At 38.4% G+C, this 22736-nt stretch overlaps 1 protein-coding gene across 2 annotated transcripts in view; it reads right to left on the bottom strand.

Annotated features, from left to right (window-relative positions):
- The window catches only part of LOC139126525 (retinoblastoma-binding protein 5-like), a 299327-nt gene that overhangs the window by 227817 nt on the left and 48774 nt on the right, over positions 1–22736 (bottom strand). For both annotated transcript variants that reach the window (XM_070692577.1, XM_070692578.1), the window contains one exon: positions 19421–19508. In XM_070692577.1, the coding sequence (XP_070548678.1) occupies positions 19421–19508 (88 nt within the window). The remainder of the gene's footprint in view (positions 1–19420; positions 19509–22736) is intronic.

Consider the following 22736-nt stretch of genomic DNA (forward strand, 5'->3'; position numbering starts at 1 on the left):
GTTATATAAACCATTTATTTTAAAATGATAGAGAAAACAGTGTGAAAAACTCATACTTGGGTCGCCTGTGGGTAAAGCAACGGTTAAATTACCATGAGACCTCCAGCGTACTGCTTGGAGGGCATCAGATGGAGAAAAACCTGAGAATACAGTTCATGAGGCTACAACTGCTCTAACCTTATGGGTTGTTACTTTGACGAAGTTTAGAGATTCATCAGAAACTCATGAAGCAACAAACTTAATGTGTAAACCAGTGATTGTGAAGGCAGCACCCTGAGCCATTTTCATATTGAACTGAAAAATTGCACATTGAAATTTGCTTTGTTGGTGCCAAAGAGTGCATTCAAACTCAAGTACAAATCTATTAATGACTTGACTGAGAACTGTATACGCCTAGTAAGTCTTTGAAATTTTAAAGATTTTGTGAAAATCCCTGTGAAAATCAGTCCAGATAATTCATTAACTACATCCCGAAAACTATCGTTCTTTCTGTTGTAAAATATGAAAAGCTGTCAAAAAGATTTGTGACACATTCTCTCTATGACGGCAAAGAACACATTGTTTTCCATGTGTGCTGTAAAGGGGTATGTCCTTCACTCAAGAGCCTGAACACCATGGTTCAGTGTACCAACTCGAGCCTCGCTTGATAGCGTAACTGCACCGTGTACTTGGTTAATGGACTGTAAACTAATTTGAAGCCATCAATTTTGTATGTTGTTACTCCATGTTAATCACTTTTGGCTGAAGCACAACGGCTCAAAGTATCCACTGCAGTAGGAACGGGCTAAAATTAGCTGCAGTGCCATTGGACAGTGGCTGGACCCAAATATAAACCAGGCAAAACCTCAATCTACAGCCAGCACTGCAGCCATTAGGCAAATGCGCTCCGCAGGAGGCAAACACATGGCAAGGGGCGAATGTTTGATATTTTTCTATTTTGGAAGTGACCTTGAATCTGAAGGAGCCCACATTTATGTCTACAAAAAACACTATTGGAACTATTTTGGGATAATGGGATTTTCATATTTTTTCAAATTTCTCAAGTGTTAGGTGCCGTATACCTGAATTGTAAATTACTCATAAAAACAAATGTGTAATGTAAAAATACCGCCAATGGCGCTTGGACATAATGACCGCCTTGTATTATTGGCATTTATCAACAACCCCACTCACTGTGAATTAGACAGACCACGAACTCAATGTGCAACATATAGCTGAAAGACTATTTTTCACATTGCAATTTTAAGCCCATTTTTGTGAGAAAAGGGACATGTATATGCAGGGCTCGAAATTAAATTTCAAATGTGGTGGTCCATGTGGACCACCTAACAAATATTTTGGTGGTCCAAATTAAAAATGTAGTGGTCCGTAATTTAACAATTGTTTAAGATGGCGTGATAGGTTTGTGACGACATACATTCAAACGACAACTTCTCGCCCAAACTATGTTATATACGTAAAACTTGCATGTCACCAGTAAGCTCTTTCTATGAATTTTAATGCTGTACCATTACATTTTGGTTTTTTGGGGGTCTGAAAAGGCCGAATTTGGTATATTTCACCATGAAAATTATAACCATCACCTCACATAGCCGATTGTCATTTGAACAAAGCAATCTAAAGTTTAATATACTGTCAGCATAACTGTGTCTTAAAATTTTTGAAGACGACTTAGGTTTTCTGACAATCACCAGTCATGGTTTTGAATCATGTTTTGTTCATTACTTAGTTTATTTAAACTACGAAAATTAAAATCCTTAAATGTGTTTTGAAAAATCTGAGACAGTTTGGAGACCATCTGTATGACTTTCACCGGTGAAAATTTGGTAGACTACCTGTCATCCCTTGTCGACTTACACTATTTAGACCAAGAGAATCATGCTAAAATGGCAAGAAAAGAAAATGGAAAAACACAAGAAGTTTGTTTGCATTCCTTTGTTGGCATAATTTTCAAGAGCGAATAAATTTTTCGGCATATCTGATGATACTATACTGAAAACTGACCACCTTCAAAGGCCATGTCCTTAGGAAGAAATGGTATGAAAAGGATAGTTTTTCGGAGTTTTGAAGGAAAATACTCATACTAACCTATCACGCTACCTTAAGATGATTTTGAGTTGTCAGTTCACATACTCTTATGTTCAAAATTATTCCGCCAGGTATTGGCTGTTAACAATTATGATGACAAAAATCCCACTATTTGCTCCATTGAATTTGAAATTCACAATATTATTTTTTCTGAACTTTATTATCTACTATAGAGAGTCAAAATACTTCCACTCATAAAAACCAATAGCAACCAGTAACAGAACCAGATGTGAACACTGCCTGAACACGAATGGGCCTGGGCAGCGTTTCCGTTATAATTTTAAAACTTGCGTACGATTTTACGCAACTGGGTTTTTATTTGCGTAAAATGTATTCAAAATGCGCACGGTAGGAATCAGTATCTGAAGTGAGCTGGGCAGTCTTTTCTGTAGAACTAGGGGGTTTCCTGTAATGCGCATGCTCTATTAACAAACATAGGGCCAAAGTCCCTGAAGCTACTATAGACATGGATACAAAATTAAGTATTTACTGACTGTATGAAATTATCTCACTAAGGTCGTCCTAGGGACATGTAAACCAAATATTAAAGCTGTTTGACCAGCGGTTTTGAAAAAACAAGCGACTCAACAGTTGACAGAGCTCTGCTGTGTTATGTAGAGAATAACCTTTCGTGACACATGTATTGATGAAGAAGGTGGATATCTTTGATAGCTCATTTCAGGATGGCCTGACCAAAAATGGAAAAAAATTCCGTAAAAATACAGATTTGCATATTTCATCAGACTATATTAGTCTATAACAGCAAATAAACGAGAGTTAATTACATTCTAATTAAAGTAAACAAGACTTGCTTAAATCAAGATTTACGTCATAAAAAAACAGCATATCTGTCAGGTTATAAAGAATCTTGAGCTGGTTATCTTTTAATATCAGTATTTTCATCCTATTAACCAAGCACATTTTAACTTTCAAATTAACATTGTAAGTAAGTTCTGTTGAATAAGTTGAGACTGTACGTACTCAGAGAAAGCACACTGAAGAGACAAATGTTTGAAACTTAAGAAGTTCAAGGTCATCAAAAGCATTATAAGGAATCATGTTACACTTTCATTGCACTGTTTACAAAGATTGCATAAGTGCTATAAATAGCACATGAGGACTCTTACAGCCCAGCTTTACCATAAAAATCCTACCACTTTGACCACTCTTTTAATTGACCACTCTATTTTTTTCCTCAAAAAGTAATCTTATTTTATCCTTACCAAGTCAACCATAAATGGAAATTAGAACTTTTTCTATCTCTATTTATTTGACCACCCTATCATGACAAACTATTATGAGCAATTTCTTTTAGATAACATAAATGGTGGTTCAGAATATATCAAAGTTGGGATTCAGGAAAGTTGCCTTTACATGTTTTAATCCTCAATTCACTATGAACTGTCAAAAAAAGTTGAACTTTCTGATAATTCCACACTAAAATTATTTTGGCTTTGATGATTTCCTAATTAATTCAATTATTTAAAATCATATTAATTATTTTTTTCTGGGTGAATTGATAGGGTTTATACAGTACAAGAATTACATACAATGTAAGTCAAACTTTGACCAAAAATGACAAAAAAATTCCTTAAAAATACACATTTGCATATTTCATCACAATTTGAACAAATCTACGTTGGGTTATCCCTAGGGACCTGTATATCAAATAACAAAGCTGTCTGACCAGCGGTTATGAAGAAGAAGATTTTTTACCAAAAACACCTTTTTTGGCATTAATTTGCCTATTTTCAACAATATCAAAAAATTAAAAAAAATAGTTTCTCAAAATCACATTTTTCATCTACACAACAAATATCAAATCAGTAAGTACTGCGGTTCTCAAGATAATTGAGTGGACGGACGCCTCACAAACGGACATACATACATACATACATACATACATACATACATACATACATACATACAGACTGACGACGGACGCCGGACGGATACCCATCCCAATAGCTTCTATAGACTATAGTCTATAGTAGCTAAAAAACAACAACCCGGGGGCTTCAAGGTGTAGCTGAACGTTTGCCATGCCGTGATGCATGTCCCGTATATGATCGTTGAGCAGCCCAATGAGATCATGTTCAAAGAAAATACCTTCTGACTACGAAATTAGTGTTTTCAAAGGGCCAACAAAAAGCAGATACTGTTCAAAGTCCAGCGGGACCTCTCAAGAATGCAACCCGACAGAGTCTAAATGGTCACCCGTAAACCACTTTCCAAATAACATGCGACGTAATGACCATCAACTGTATTGTGTTACCAACAACGTAGACTCGATCGATTTCTCGAATTTTTTGCATCTGTAGTGCCATTGTCTGTACAGAACTGATTGACATGACATTTTGTGATGATGAAATACAATGTTGCATAAAGTGCTGCGGTCTGCTAAAGTCTAAAATGTTGCAATATCATGATAAATGTCACTTGCAAGCAGGTGCATATGTTCTATTTTTGTCCTGCATTGAACCACGTTCAGGCAATGCAGTGCGGGCCAAGTACGTCGTCTTCAAAAATTTCTGACTTAAGTGGTGGTCCATTTGGACCACCAACATTTGAATTTCGATGGTCCAAAATGAAAAAGTGGTGGTCTTTGGACGCAAGACCACCGTTAATTTCGAGCCCTGATATGTATATGGAGAAAAAAGCAGAAGACATATTCGTAAATGGTTTGTAGAGTAACAAGTCATCGTTGATGACACAGTCCCCACTTGTTAATGGGTATTTTGATTACAGGTCCTCAGAGAGGATAGAGTCCTCTTCATTAGGTCTGTGATAAAAATACTTTTGAATAAATTCACTTGATACATGTCTGAGTTATGGTTCAGGACATGAAAAAATCGTAACAAAATGGTCGCACAGTGGCCATAAAGGATCGCATCACAAAACAAATTGATGTGCATAGCTATGACATTGGTCGATGTCCTTGTACCAACTTTGAATAAAATTGGTCGAAACATGCAAATATGCCTGAGAAATGGCTCTGTACATGAAAAAATCGTAATAAAATGGCCGCCTGGCGGCCATATTGGATCATATCACAAAACAGATTGACTTGCATATGTATGACATAGGTCAATGTCCTTGTACCAACTTTGAATAAAATCGGTTGAAACGTGCCTGAGTAATGGCTCTGTACATGAAAAAAATCCTAATAAAATGGCCGCACAGCGGCCATTTTGGATCGTATCACAAAACAAATTGCCGTGCACAGCTATGACATTTGTCAATAAGCTTGTACCAACTTTGAATAAAATCGGTTGAAACGTGCCTGAGTAATGCTCTGTACATGAAAAAATCGTAATAAAATGGCCGCCTGGCAGCCATTTTGGATCGTATCACAAACAAATTGACGTGCATATCTATGACATTGGTCAATGTCCTTGTACCAACTCTGAATAAAATCGGTCGAAACATGCCTGAGTAATGGCTCTGTACGTGAAAAAATCGTAATAAAATGGCCGCCTGGCAGCCATATTGGATCGTATCACAAAACAAATTGACGTGCATATCTATGACATTGGTCAATGTCCTTGTACCAACTTTGAATAAAATCGGTTGGAACATGCCTGAGTTATGGCTCTGTACATGAAAAAATCGTAATAAAATGGCCGCCTGGCGGCCATATTGGATCGTATCACAAAACAAATTGACGTGCATCTGTATGACATATGAAGTAATCCTTGTATCAAGTTTGAATGAAATCGCTCCAGGCATCTCAGAGATATCTGCGTGAACGGACGGACGGACGGACGCACAGACGCACGCACGCACGCATGCACGGACACACGCACGCACACACGCACGGACATGACCAAACCTATAAGTCCCCCCGGACGGTGTCCGTGGGGACTAAAAATCAAGTATGCATCTCTTGAAAATTTTGGGGGTTATAAGGTATAACAGTAGTGTAAGAATTATGAGGTTAGAATAAGTGTAGTAAAGCTAAGTTGACAGTAATTAAGATTACAAAATTATACACTAAGCTACGGAAATCTGAATGGAATTAATGTTGAAAGAAGTAATTGAAGCTAAGATAGGAATAAACTGAATTACTGCTAAAAGGTTGGTAAAAGGCCATCACAGGAATCGGTCCATATCATGGTGTTAGAAACGTAAAGTCAATCTTACCTGCCACCCTTTTACAAAAAGGTCTTTATATATTAGCGCAAGAAGATTAAGTAGGGCAGCAAAGTCATGGTCATCTTTTTGTCTAATACCTTGTGAAAGTTCATGAACTTCACATAAATCTTGCTATAGATTTGTTGCTATGGACAATAACTATGTTTCAGATCATTTGAGAGCAATCCACCAACGACAGGTTTTAACTGTAATATAGCTTCGATTTAGAGGAGAGAAACTTCTCAAATAATTTTTTGTTCCCTGTAATTTCCTGTGAGAACACACGGACAGATGCTCAGGACAGATGCTGGTGCTAGCTTGATAACTAACCTAAAACTTGTAACTTCATTGTCTAGAGTAAAGACTGTAACATGTGATGTCCTGGATACTTAACCCTTTCACCACAATGGTTTTACCCAAACCCATTGTTATCAATGGTGATCTTGGACCTGTTTACAGGGAACTGGGGGTGAACAGGTTAATCTCTGGAATGTGAATGTCAAAGTCTGTATATTGACTCAAGGATGTTTACTCAAGATTGAAGTGAGCAGATATGAGACAATATGACAAATGCCTAAGGTCATCTCAAATGTGAGAATCTAAACTATGAAATATGGTTTTTTTAATCGCTTTTGATGCCAAAAAGAGCATGGAAATCTCTGATACTTCCATTCAGTGCATCCTCCATGTTTCTAGCATTCATCTAACACACATTTCTGTTCCATAACTCATAAAACAGTCCAAAATGCAGGATTGGTGTACCTTCCAAAAATACACATATGGAAGGCCCCTAAAATCAATTAGTTGAAAAAAGGGTCAACAATTTCCCATATCTATCTAACCATTTTTCGGAATCTGAACCTTGACATTAGTCTAAACATCTGTACCAAATATCAACACAGTGTGTTTCGCAGTTTTTGACTTTTTCTCGTTTACGGAAAATGTTCACTGTCTTACATCCCACTCTACCCCATCTTAATAACATAGTGACCTACGGTCATTATGTTAAAAACAGAAGCAGACAAAACTAAATTTGTAGATTAAATCGGCATTACTTCACCATCCAATTATCCCAAATTAGTTCCAATCGTGTTAAAAGTGACTGTGGAGGAGAAACCAGCACTTGCAAGAGGCCTTAGTAGTACTCAAACAGAATGTGTATTTCCTTATACACAACCTTCTAAGACAGTTGTGCTTCCAAATCTACATGTGTGTAAGCTGACGACAAATAAGCATTCTTGAAGCACTTGTTTGTGATCTCAGCTTGTCAATACAATTAGTAGCGGCCAGGTTCAAATGCTTTTGTAATGAGGAAAAGTTGAAGGCGGTCAGAGTTATTGATATACACTTTTCTGCTTCAAGAATATCACAATGAAAACATGAAAATTCTGTCCAGATTATTTACCTTCATTGCAAAAAAATACGAGTTATGTAAAAAATGTTTTCAGTCTATTTGCTGTAACATATTGGTTACAGTTATCAAAAGTATGTTAATGAAACCAGACAGGGTATATAGGGTATATAGATTCTTGGAAGTGTTAATTGTTTTAATGACAACTTGTAGGGGCTGCATGGTAATAAGTAACATATGCACATGCAAAGAATTTTCAAATTGGAAAATTATATGGAAGATTTAGCTATTTTGTCATGAGACATTGTCAAACCAATTTATTGGGAAGAAAAGAAACTCCAAGGGTTGTAGATATCAGTTAAATGAAATAGATGATGAGTGGCACTTGTTATTTTTACATAAGAAATTTGATGAACACAAATGTTATTAAAAAGTGTTGTTTCATACTATATTGCAGCTACAGAAGAGGGGAAAACAGGCTCGCATTAACATGATGAATTTTTAAGTATTACAATTGGCAATTTCTTACAGGTACTTATGTCACCTCTAGTAAATCTGCCACATGACCTCTCCCATTTCTATGTTCATTAAAATATTAACACGTTAATTGTATGATTTGTGTGAAATTATGTATTTTTAATAGTTAATTGTACCTTACTACACTCTCTAATATGCCTATTGTTTACAGCACAAATAAACAACAGAAAGTGATTTTAAAATTGAATTTTCAAGGCCCAACGATGACCATTAGTTTATTATTTGGTAATGACCATAGGGCTTATTAGAATTTCTGTAGGGCTCATTAAATTCAAATTGGCCCATTCATTTTCGCTTGGATTGGGCCATTTTCACATTGGTGTTTTAACACTTCCCAATCACTCTTAAACTTAAACTAATTTCTGTCATACAATTACCTACCTGTTTGTACTTATAGGCAGTGTTCCTTCTGAGGTTTTGAGAGGGTGAGTAATTTGTTGCCTGAAGGGCATGGTGGACGCCCTACATTTGTGTGTGCTTTGATTAAAACAGTGTTTAGTTGCTTTTAGAGAAAGGAAAGGACATTTTGCAACCTTCTGTTTATTACTAATCCAACACAGCCAAACTGAATTTAATGGACTTAAATTTGTCTACAACAATATTAACAATGCACTTGAGAGTGATTGACTCATATTCAAACTGAATATTGAGTGTTTGAACATACTTGATAAAAAAGTGTTGTTGATACACAGATGAAAAACAATTAAAGTATTATCAGAAGTTACTCCCACTCGGTAACATTTTTTTAATGCCAACGGTCGATATTTGACGTGGCAACTACACACAGATCGCAAGATATATCGATATAAACATGTCATTTCCCCGAGCATATTTTCACAACCAGAAGTTTTACGATCTTTTCTGATTATGACCCGAAATCCCCCGAAGGTTTGTTGTTGTGCTGATTGACGATATTCTAGGGAGTCCATAATATGTTCAAATGGCACAATTGTACCTCCCACTGTGAAGACTTTATATACAGCATTATGCCTTCACTTCTGGTATCATTTTTTAAACTTCTCCTTAGTTTTTGTCGGTGTATTTTAACCAATACCACAGACATATCAGTTTTTACATGTAAAATATTAGCTGCCTCTGATGACTACATTTTGTCGTCTGCAGCACAATTACGCGTTGTTCGATACATAGCAGTAGCCGCGTGTGTATGCGTACATACCACACAGCGACCTCAATGTATCAACAGCACGTATCTGTGCTCGTCACCTATGCAAATTCTGGTGGAATCAGGAAACTTTGTTTTCCGTTTTTTCCCTGAGTCAATAAGACTTGGCTTTCCCACACGGGGCATGACTGATCACTGACAAACATGTAACTTTAACAAGAATAATGAATGACATATCTCACAAACGTTTTGAAAATTCAGTGAATATATCGATACTCACTCGCAAGTTACCGTGTTGCAGATTTCGTCGTAAGTGAAATGTTCCGACTGTCGTCTGCCACAAAGTCAAAACACATCCCCTACTAATACTATGCCAGCTCTTTGTTTAGCAGTGGTTTCAGGATCATTTAATTATTTGTCGCAACACTTTGAAATTCATCTTGGTTGTTTGAAGGCATCATGAGATATGCCTGATTGCCTCACAGGGTCCATTCATGTATATGCTAATTTATAGAGGTACATAATCACAACGTGCAATGAACGTTGGTGGCAACTGTGCTGCGAACGGATGCTCAGCTTGAAACGCGGAAGTAAAATCCGCACTGAGATTGCACATTTCGTCCTGAGTCATCGTTTCCAAAACTAATACCGATCGAAATGACTGAGACTAAAGTTGTGCAAAACATGGAATTTCACTGCGAGAGCAGTTGGAGACACTGTGCATCCAGCGCGCAAAATAAGCCTTAGCAGGAACAATGCTTATAGGACTTCTTCCCTGACTGCTCCCTAACCACAAATAAGATATTTAAATCACGCCTAAAACCCCATGGTCTATGAATAATTACCCATGATACACGTTTCAATCTGAACCCACTAGAGCACTTCATATATAAATCTTTCCCAAAGGCGAAAGCTACCCAGGAAATAGGGGTAATAAATAACCAGAAAAACAAGAATGACAAAAGTTGGACATGCTGCTACAGAGAAATAGATGTTTTGATCAAAAAAGGGCTAAAATTGTCCTAAAAACACAAATATTGAAATTTCACCACAGTTTTTGCAAACAGCTTCTCAGCTTGTCAAAAGATGATCTGCAACATGACGCCAAATCTATCAGCAATATAAATCATTATGCCATATGTATGTTGTAGTTACAGAATGCAATCTTATTTGCACTAGTGATATGGATGTACATTGTATCCTCAGACAGCATTGAACTAAAAAAAAACAAGTCATTGACAATGACATAGTCCCCACTTGTAATAGGAGTATTAGTCTTGAGGGGGCAGGGAAATGAGGTCATTAAGAAGTATCACTAAAGTGTATATGTTCAGATCTATGGACACATAGGTCTATGTCATTGTTCCCAATTTGAAACAAGAGGCATGTCTAAGTTATGGTTCTAAATCGGGAAAAAAGATCAAACCTCTAGCTGTATTGGCCAGCCAAGAAATACATATGTGCATAATAAATGAGGTACAAGATGTGACATCTTAAGGTCTATTATCCTATCAAAATTGAAGCGTAAAGAATTTGTGATTACTGAGTTATGCATATATATGCATATTCAAGGTCAAAGGTCATCAAGGTCACGTGACATTTTGAAAAAAAACATTGTATTGCGAATTAATCCATATATGCCAAAATTCAGACCTTTAGCTCTATTGGCTTGCCCACAATTATATATGGGCATAATTAACGAGCCAAGGTCACGTGACATTTTGTCAAAAAAATTGTATTGCTAAGGTATCCCTATATACCAAAAATCAGACCTCTAGCTCTATTCGCTCACTCAAAATTAGATATGTGCATAATTAATGAGGTACAATATGTGGCGTCATAAGGTGTCCCATCATACCAAATATGAAGGGTGCAGCACTTGTGGTTCCTGAGTTATGCACAAATATGTATATTTGAGGTCAAAGGTCATTGACATCACTTGACATTTTGTCAAAAAAATTGTATTCCTAAGTTATCCCTATATACCAAAAATCAGACCTCTAGCTCTATTGGCTCGCTCAAAATTAGATATGCACATAATTAATGAGGTACAATATGTGGCGTCATAAGGTGTCCCATCATACCAAATATGAAGGGTGTAGCATTAGTGATTACTGAGTTATGGACAAATATGTATATTTGAGGTTAAAGGTCACCAAGGTCACGTGACATTTTGTCAAAAAAATTGTATTGCTAAGTTATCCATATATACCAAAAATCTGACCTCTAGCTCTATTGGCTCGCTCAAAATTAGATATGCACATAATTAATGAGGTACAATATGTGGCGTCATAGGGTGTCCCATCATACCATATATGAAAGGTTTACCACTTGTGGTTACTGAGTTATGGACAAATATGTATATTCGAGGTCAAAGGTCACCAAGGTCACATGACATTTTGTCAAAGTGTCTGAGATATCTGCGTGAACGGATGGACTCACGGACTGACATGACCCAATCTATGAGCCCCCTGGACTTTATCTGTGGGGACTAAAAACTGTGTCACTGCATCCTTTTTGCAATATGAATACGATGAGAAACTAAATTTTTATTTATCTTGGGAGCCTATGTACTGCCTTATACATGGGAGTCTATGGACTGCCTTATACATGGGAGTCTATGGACTTCCTTATACATGGGAGTCTATGGACTGCCTTATACATGGGAGTCTATGGACTGCCTTATACATGGGTGTCTATGGTCTGCCTTATACATGGGAGTCTATGGACTTCCTTATACATGGGAGTCTATGGTCTGCCTTATACATGGGAGTCTATGGTCTGCCTTATACATGGGAGTCTATGGTCTGCCTTATACATGGGAGTCTACGGTCTGCCTTATACATGGGAGTCTATGGAGGTGAAAACTAAAAAGTCCTCTACCACGGCCAAATTTGATCGCATTGTGAAACAAATCGACGTGCATCTGTATGAGGTATGGTACTATCCTTGTACCAAGTTTGAACGAAATCGCTCCAGGCGTCTCTGAGATATCTGCGTGAACGGACGCACGGACGCACGGACGCATGCACGGACGCACGCACGGACGCACGGACATGACCAAACCTATAAGTCCCCCCGGACGGTGTCCGTGGGGACTAAAAATGATAGAGAAAACAGTGTGAAAATCTCAGTAATACTTTATGGGTTGCCTGTGCCAGTGTGAAAATCTCAGTAATACTTTATGGGTTGCCTGTGCTTATACATGGGAGTCTATGGACTGCCTTATACATGGGGGTCTATGGAGGTGAAAACTAAAAAGTTCTCTAACACGGCCAAATTTGATCGCATTGTGAAACAAATCGACGTGCATCTGTATGAGGTAGGTTACTATCCTTGTACCAAGTTTGAACGAAATCGCTCCAGGCGTCTCCGAGATATCTGGGTGAACGGACGGACGCACGCACGCACACACGGACACACGGACGCACAGACGGACGCACGGACATGACCAAACCTATAAGTCCCCCCGGACGGTGTCCGTGGGGACTAATTATAAATCTGAAAATTTACTTAGAAAAAAAAATTAGCACAGCTTTTCTCATTTGGAAAAAAATTCTTTTTAGAAATTTACAATTTTTGTAAAACAATATCCAAAAAACAAGCCATCGTTGATGACACAGTCCCCACTTGTTAATGGGTACTTTGATTACAAGTCCTCAGAGAGGATAGAGTCCTCTTCATTAATTAGGTCTGTGATAAAAATACTTTGATACAGATGGCGCTCGAGTCAATGGCCAAGAATGAGTTCCATGGTGATGAAAACATAAAACCAATGTACGCCACCATCCTAAAGTTCATAAAATGAGTCAACTAGGAATTAATCAACAGGATCTTGCAAAACATTTTTGCATACAATCCTAACACTTAACAGATTATCACCGGTACCATATTTCATAAACTTTGATGCAGTATTTACAACACTATGAGATCAACATTTGTATCAAGTTTCATCAAATTTGACGTTGTATTAATTTGTGGCTATATCACTTTAATTACAAAAGTTCATTACATATGCAATTACAAATTAATTAAAATGACACTGATTAATGTATTTTTCAATGTTAAAGCAATGTGATTTTAACATCCAGTGTTCTGCCAAGCTTTTGCATCAGTGGGGTCTGAGGGCCCAAGGAAGCTCAAAAAGTGGGTCGCTGTTGAAGAAAGGGGGGTCATTCACAAGACAATTATACACTTTATTACTAGCCATACCCGTGTTGTTGTTTCGAAGTTCGAACTCGCAGATTCCATGAGTGCTGCGGTTTTATGGTCCTACCTACAGTCTACATGGCGAATAAGTGTACTCGTTCGGAAATTCATGTTGTCTCAGGTCATCGAATTTCGTTTATTATTATACTTTATGCATACTTTGCAAGTCATTTGGTTGTTTTCGGCATCGTGGTGGAGCCAGCTTAAATCACGTAACCATTTTCCATGAAGACGTCGAACATGCCTCAGTGAAGGCTGAGTTATTGATGCATTGCTGCTCAATGTTTTGAGACTGCTCTGTTTCTGACTGATGCGTTTCCAATGCGGATGGCAGCGTCGTGCATTGTTTTTCAGTTTCGGATGATGTAAACAGCTGAGACACAATGTCATGTTCGATCATATTGTCTTCACTCGTACGGTTGTTGGATTTGCCTTTTTAGGGGCGGAATTGGTCCAAAGAAACTAAGAATTGTTCTGCCTTGGCGTTTTGATTTATTCATGGAAGCCATTTTCCTTTCCAGAGAGCAGTGTGAGGCATTGAATTTAACAGAGACGCTGACTGGCTGACTGGAATCTAGCCAATGAAAACCTAGTTCACGATTATGCAAATAAAAAATCACTGAAGGTTGCTATGGAAGCAACACGTCTCATGTTCTCACGAGCTCTCGAGTAGCATGCATGTATGAGCAGCGTGGAATGTCTACTTCCGCGTTTGGCCTTTCGCGTATAGCACGTAAATAAGTAAATATTTTTACCGAAAGTTTAGTGGGACTGATGGCGCGCTGCGCCTTGCAGACCCGATGATTGATTTTTGGGGGTCTTCAATTTTATTTTTGCGGCAATGGCGCAAGGCCGCCGCCTCGGCAGAACACTGAACATCTGTACAAAGTTTCATGAATTTGATGCAGTACATATTTCTTGACATATCAGCCTACTTACGAAACTTCAATAATGGACATGTTACTGCTACATGACGTGAAACAAATTGACGACCATATGTATGAAATTGGTCAATGTCCTTGTACCAACTTTGAATGATATTGGTGGAAATATGTCAGAGTTGTGGCTCTGTACATTAGAAAATTGTAACAAAATCACCGCCATGCAGTGAATGTTATTTGTCATCGGCGGTGTTTACTGTTTCTCTGCCTGGGAAACGTGCATCCGTTCGTGTGACCTCAGAGTGTTTACACTGTACGCAAACATTAGAAATTTTAGACGGCACATCTGTTGCCGCTGACGTCAAACATCGGTTCGTAAAGCTCATCTCTTTCTCTCGCTTGTATATTACAGGCAGTGAGAAACCACGATGCAACAAGAAATAGAGCGTAGACAGGAATACTACGAAACAGGTATTGCCGGTGGTACCGTGAACAGACCATACATAGACCTACGAACTGGTAATTTAGATCTTTTACCAGAGTTCATTGGTCCAGAGCCGGGGCTTATCAACCCGCTGCAAGACGATGCTTCAGAAGTCGAATGGTTTTTGCAAATATTCGACGAGGATCTGATAAGATTCATTACCCGATGCACTAATCGTTACGCTAGACAGAGAAGGGCAAATGCGAGGGAGCGTCAAAAGTCGGCCTGGACACCGACGACAGTTGTCGAAATGAAAGCATTCATTGGAGTGATGGTGCTATTCGGAATTTGCTGGCAGCCTGAAATCCAGCTGTATTGGTCGGACCATGTTTGCTTCGGTCATAATTTCGTCAAGAGAACTTTTTTCCCGTGATCGCTTCAAGCTACTGATGCGATATTTATACTACAGCACACAGCCGTACTGTGCTCGTAACACAGCCATGTATACAGCCCAAAAAATAAGTGAGAAACGGGATAGAATGTTGAAAGTACGAAATGTCATTGATCGAGTGAATGCAAACAGCCGAATGCACCGGAGCCCGATGTGCGAACTGGCGATCGACGAAGGAGTCATCCCCTACCGGGGCCGCACAAAGAATGTTCTCTACAATCCAGCAAAACCTTACAAATATGGAATAAGAGTTTACACTCTTAGTGAGTCCGCCACGGGTTACGTTTTCAACGATGAAGTCCATCAACCTGTCACTGATAAGTGTCATCACCCGCTTGATCCCGATGCTGCATACGACCCCTGAGATTTCAGGGGAAACAGACCTGGGCAAGTTGTTTCCTGGCTGATTCAACCTTACTATGAGTTAGGACATCATGTCATTATGGACTCATATTACACTTCTGCCCCGTTGTTTGACCATCTCTACGTGCATAATATTGCTGCCACGGGAACCTGCAGAATGTACACCTTGGGTTTACCCGATGCAATAAAGAATGCCGCAAACTATGATCCACAAGTCGTACCGCCTGATGCTGACGACGAAGAGCGATGGCCACGTGGTAGTTTCTCGGTATTTCAAGACGGCGCAATGACAGTATGTGCCTAGAAAGACACAAAAATGGTGAAATTTATGAGTGCGGCACGAAGACCGAATAGACAGCAAACTAGGCATCGATGTAAAGAACAAAAGAACCAGTGCTTTTTAACGAAATGAAGTTATATGCCCGAACGTTGCCATAATGTACAATCAGTACTTCAGAGGTGTTGACTTGACCGATCAACAGCTGGCTTAGTACATGCCAGGTCGATCATCGCCACAGTGGCACAGAGCTGTGTTTTACCATGAGCTGAACAAGGCAAGCATGAACGCTTTCCACAACATGGCATCAATTCATGGATACGGTCAAAGTGGATCGAGATACAGACGTCAGCTCATGTTTCGCGCCCAAGTAGCAAAACAGCTGATCAGTAATTTCTCATCTCGGCAACGTCCCCCAAGATAAACTAGTCTGACGGCACCACGTCTCATTCCTACCAATGTGGAAAGAGTTGGTCATCGAATGGGTCGCAATCCGGACGGAAGACGTAGTTGCATGATGTGTCGACGTGCAGGACGGATAGCAGGTCATGGAACTCGTCCCAATCCTGTTCATGAGACAATCAACTGTTGCCTCACTTGCCAGTTACCACTGTGTCACCCACGGTACTGACAAGCATGCTGGCGAGAGCACAATGTGTGAATGCCATTTGCAGAGGACCGTAGAACTTGACTATGCACGGACTGAACATTTGTCGGTATTACAACCCTTTATTACACAGTTGACATGGAAATAAAAAAACATTCACTCGCAAACTATCGGTGAGTACGATGCACTTTTGTGCATGGTTGTGTGAAGTGAATGATTGAGTCTAACACGCTTGCGTTTGGGGTAAAGATCGAGTTACAACGATGATTGCATCGGACGATCCCTAGACAAGGTCTCAGCCAGAGCAGTTCCTGTTTTGGCAGAGAGCGAGTTGGTGTGCGATGAAAAATGCATCTGAGTAGCTAATAGTCGATTTCCCCGGTCTGTAATCTCTAAAATGCGTAATAGAAATATTTTTTATTATGCAAATAGTATTCAACATTTACATACGGCTCCCTAGGCTGTACGAACCTCGAATACATCAACACAGTAAAGATCACATGTCAGCTCTGGGTAGTTCAGACCATAACTGCTCAAACTGACAGCTGCCGACCGACAAACATGGAAAAGTGAGATCGGCCTTGTGGGAAAACGTCGCCTATGTGTTAATTTACTTCCCCCTGCAAAGACTTTATATAGGCCTACAGCATTATGCTTTTACCTCAGACAAGTTTTTTAAAACTTCTCCTCAGTTTTTGTCGTTTTCATTATTATCAATCAGTTGTATTATATTTTTAACCAATACCACATAAACATCAGTTTTTACGTGTCAAATATTAGCCGCCTCCGATGACTACATTTTGTCGTCTGCCACACAGTACGCCGCACGCGTGGTATGCGTCTATGCATACCACGTGGCGGCCGCTATGTATCAACCGAACGTAACTGTGCTAGTCACCTAAGCGAATTCTGGTGGAATTTAGCAAAAATTGTTTTTCGTTTTACCGCCAATCCATTAAGACTCAGCTTTCTCCCACGGGGCATGACCAATCACCAACGCGAGTGGTACTGTGGCATACAACAGCGTAAGAGTAGACTTGTACTCCATAGCTTAGTTGACAATGGCCCCAGTGCCGAACATTTGACGTTCGGAAGCTGAATTTAGGTGGGCCACCGGAATTCAAACTTTTACTTTTTTGAAGACATGTTTTTATCAATATCTCGCAATCAGCGCAGTCGCCACGTCAAATATCGACCGTTGGCATTAAAAAAATGTGCTTTAAAAATGTTACCAAATGGGAGTGCCACTTTAAACTTGGTAAAATTACTTTTAGATGATAAAGAAACTATTAAGATGTTAAAACAACCGGAAATTGGAGTTCCCTTGACAGCATCGTAAGGAAAATGACACGTTTTTCAAGTACATTCTTGACTCTTTGACCCTACTCACCCCCGTCGCCTAAATGGAATAGTCTCACTCACATCCGCCATTGTTTATTTTCATTTACAACCACGAAGTTTTCATCCTCTAAACATGCAGTTTCTTTTGTTTAAAGCAATTATCCTTCCATTTGTGTAGACTTTTTCCTGGTGACTATTACAATTGATACTGGAATACTGAGTTACCTTTCCGTGTAGGCAATGTGTGCCAGTTCACATTACTGTTGATCAGCAGCACGCGTGACATCTTTGTTTCAAGTTTGGATTTTTTTTCGATGCTGAAATTTCACCAAAATGTCACATCTGTATTCAGAGATTGTATAATCAATCTCTTCGGATTTGTAAGTTGACTTTGAAAGTGATAGAAATTGTGCATAAAATTAGCATAAATTAAGCGTCCATGGCAGATAACATGGGGTTGCTCGAGTATAAGCCCCTCCCCCAGTTTTACCGCCATTTAGTGTTGCCGAACTGGGGGCTTATACTCAGACAAGTACGGTAATACATACAATTTTGATCAACCTTAGGAACCTTTATACCAAATATCAAAGCTATCAGATGACTAGTTTTTGGATAAAAAACTTTTTGACCAAAGATTTGAAAAATTGCCCTAAAATTACAAATATGAAAATTTCCGTACAATTTGTATAAACTTGACTTAGGTCATCCTCAGTAACATGTATATCAACTTTCAAAGCAATCAGACAAGCGGTTTCAGAGAAAAAGATTTTTTGACTAAAAACTGAAAACATTACCCCCAAATAGAAACATGCAAATTTCATCCCAATTTGCACACACCTATTTTAGCATACCTAAAGAAACCTGCATGCCAAGTTTCAACCCAATCTGAACAACGGTTACAGAGTTTTAGCAATCTTCAGGGTTTTTCCTTTTTTCCCTCTCTTTTGCATATTTTGGACACTGACAAGTTCATTTGAACAAATTCACATCTCCGTCCGTAGGTGCACCAATATACCAAATACTAGGTGCTGCGGTTAAGGAGTTTTTGATGTGGATGGACATACATACATACATACATACATACATACCGGTACATACATACATACAGACATGCAAATGGTATGCAAATGAACTGATTCACCCTACACGATAACCTCTCTTTGGTATATATACATATACCTAATGCGAGCTAAAAATTTCACCACAATTTGAATGAATCTAATGAAAGACTTCTCAAGGGACCTGCATACCAAGTTTCAACCTAATCTGACATATGGTTACAGAGTTTTCCTCCCCATCCCTTGGCACACATACATACAGACACTGCCAACTTATAAGTTCTCTTTGGTAAAAGGGCAGGATCTCAGGATTGAAAGAATACGGTACTAAGTTACCGGTATATCCTTTTAACATATGAATACCAGCCTAGTCGACCCTGATATACTGCTATGTGAATGACATAGCATGATAAACCTGGTCAGGTTAAATTGGCAGTTTTGGCAGGGAGAAGGATTCAAATTTGAAGGACAGCTTATGAAGAAGTGTGAGTCAATAGACAAAATGGCTGCCCTGCCATGATATCTGTATGCTGGATAGTACAGTGGCCTATTCACAGAATGACTGCATCTACTTACATCATCATCTAGTGGTAACACATTGTAGCTTCCATTCTGTTCCATTACGACTGGTGCCTGCTTCATTGGACACACTAACAATATTTTCCTAAAAGAAATGCAAAGCAATCATGTAGGTAATTATTGTTTTTATGATAATTATACTTTATTTTGGACTTCTCGTCCATAACAGTCACAAATAATCTGTGAAAATTATACAGTGTGATTAAATATACAAAAAGAAACTTATCTATAACTTTATCATTTCAAAGTTTAAATATACTGAGTCATAGTACACACATTGTACAGAAGTCTTCCATTTAAACCATAAATTTTTCTTCTTCAAAAGGCGTCAAAGTTGTTGATTCTGTTAGATATCAACATGGAGCTCACACTAGACTATGTTTTTCGTACTTCAATAAGAGGTTACCAGCATTATTATAAACAAGTCATCGTTGATGACACAGTCCCCACTTGTTAATGGGTACTTTAATTACAAGTCCTCTGAGAGGAAAGAGTCCTTAGTCCCCACGGACACTGACTGTGTCATTGTCAATGACTTGTTTCGTAAAGTTTGATGCAGTGCTTCTGGACATTCACCCTAAAAACAAAAATCCATTATGTAAATGCAAACTAGCAATTAATTTAAATGATACCACTAAGTGTTATTGAATTGTATTTACAACACTATTAGATCAAAATCTGTACCAAGTTTCATCAAATTTAACGCAGTATTTGTGGATATATCACTCTAATTACGAAAGTTCATAACATATGCAATTACTAGGTTTTCCAACACTCACTCAGCAACATTACGAAACAGGGAGCACCTGCTGAACCATGCATTTTTGACACATTAAAAAATGTACTCGCATGTAAAATAAATAAATAAAAATTGAAAAAAGTGAAACATGAGCACTTTCTTTAGTGTTTAAACAGAAATATATTACCTTTTCACCAAAAAAATTACAATAGAATGACTTTGAAAACGGAGGAAATTCAAATGGCCACACTCAGCGTCGCAACGGGCCTAAAACGGCTCGCGCGAGGTACAATTTTTACTCGATTTCAACAGCCTATCGCATCGCGTAGTGATGTCAGATTGTTATACTGGGCAATTGCTTCTGCTCTGTCAACTTCCTGGCGAGTCCATCTGCCACCCTGTGTCACAGATCTCAGCACTGTGTGTGAGTTGTTGTTGACTGGCATTGTTGCCAATAAAGATACATGGGCTGAATCTTTCGACGTAATAATAATAATAATAATAATAATATTTTTATTGCTTGCTTGTAAATATAGGATTTACATCACATTTGTGGCAATACAAGTGTGATACAAAAATAAGTTAAAATTTTCTTCAATAAAGATAAAGTATTACAGTATAATAATAGTAGCTAATAATAAATATAACTAGGTATTTCTTTGTTTATATAAAGTAAAAATATAATCTGCAAGTTGTTCATTAAAAGATAACTCTTGTTTTGTTAGTAGAGAAATAAGCTGATTTTCAGTATCGTCGTTTGGGAAATTGATTTTACTGAAAAAGTACTTTCTTTGGACTTTGTGTTTCTGACAGACTAATAAAAAGTGTGTTTCATCTTCAATACTGTTGGTGTTACACTGATTGCAGTATCTTTCAGTAATTGGGGTTTTTGGAATAGTGTGTCTCCCTTTTTCAATTGCTAGATCATGATTGCTAATGCGAAGTTTGGTGAGCAATTTTCTTTTCTCACCTTGTAACTGTGTTAAGTAGGGTTCTAATCTAAAATTACGTTTTATTTTGGCATACATTCTTAGTTTACTATTTTCATCAGTGATCAAATTTTTCCAAAAGACTTCATAATTGTTTGTTAAATTTGTTTTCATTAAACCAGTTATAACTTTGTGGTGTTTAAGTGATGGAGCTTTATCAAGGAGAAAGTCCATTCCATTGTCTTTAATTATTGCACTTAAACAGTTAAACCAGGATCTATTGTTATTAATAGCAGTCATACCATTTTTTCGCCAATAAACAGACTCTCCACCTCTCAGACCTTTCACAATCGGAGTGGATTTCTTCATGTCATCTGGCAGCCTTTTTCTGTTCATTCTCACTGTGCCACAGGCCAAGATCTTTCGCTCTTCCAATTCAGTGTATGAAGTTGGACTTGTGTAGTAATTGTCACCAAACAGATAATGTCCTTTGTTGAAGTATGGCTGGCACAGTTGAAGAACAACTTCATTTGTTGGTGAATCACTGAGTTGCAAAGTTTCCTTCCCTGTGTACACCTTTGCATTGAGAACATATCCTGATTTTGCCTCTGCTAAAGTGAAGACTTTTATCCCCATTTAGTCGGCTTGTTCTTTATATACTGGCAGAATGATATACGTCCCTTGAACTTTATCATGGTCTCTTCAACAGACAAACACCGCGCAGGATTTACGTATTTTCTAAAGTTACCTGTGATTATGTTCCACAATTGACGTATCATCCAAAGTTTGTCAAATGCCGGATCAGCTCTATCATGTATAGCACCGTCATTATCAACAAAGTGGAGATAGCGTAATATTTGACAGTACATATCTTTTGTCATTGTAGTACTGAAGGCAGGTAATCATGTAAGCCAGAAATTCAACCAATAATCTTTGAAAGATCCCTTTCTATCAACCAGACCCATTGTGATGGTTAGTCCAAGAAAAACTTCAAGATGTTCAATATTTATACCATTCTCAGGCTAGTCTGATTTTTGGCCGTTAGCTTCGCCTGCATGCTGCTGGTTCGCGTATATCGGTTGGTTTCGGTAACGATGTAGTTCATAACAACTCCTGTAAAAAACAGTTGGAAAAGTTCCAGCACACTCCGGTTGTCAACTTCCTGCGCAACACCAATGTTCTCATCATCAAAAATCTATATCATCTCTCCATTCAAACTCACGACTCCACTCACCCGAACCGTCATCAGAATCACCATTACTCGAAGTTGTTGCGTGATGTCGGTCTTGAATAAGAATCAACGTTACTTCCGGGTTGATCAGTGCTGTCGATGTCAGAAATTTCATAGTCGGACCCAACTTCATCATCAGACGATTCATGTCGATTACGTAAACGAGTAAGAGGTATATCATCCTCGATAAAAGACGCTGTGAGACCATAGAAAGAGTCACTGCTACTGTCACAAAATATGCAGCGATACGGTGTCCAACCTCCATAATATCGCTCAGATCGGCCATTTTTAAAGTTTAGGAACGAAAACTCGGAACAAAACGGAAGAAAAACAAGCGCAGAGGTCACATAAATATTCAACAGCTGGCTTATCATATATCATTAGAAAGCCCGGGAAATCCCCTAAACAATGATT

The sequence above is a fragment of the Ptychodera flava genome (genome assembly GCF_041260155.1).
Source record: "Ptychodera flava strain L36383 chromosome 3 unlocalized genomic scaffold, AS_Pfla_20210202 Scaffold_27__1_contigs__length_13241970_pilon, whole genome shotgun sequence".
Classification (NCBI taxonomy): domain Eukaryota; kingdom Metazoa; phylum Hemichordata; class Enteropneusta; family Ptychoderidae; genus Ptychodera; species Ptychodera flava.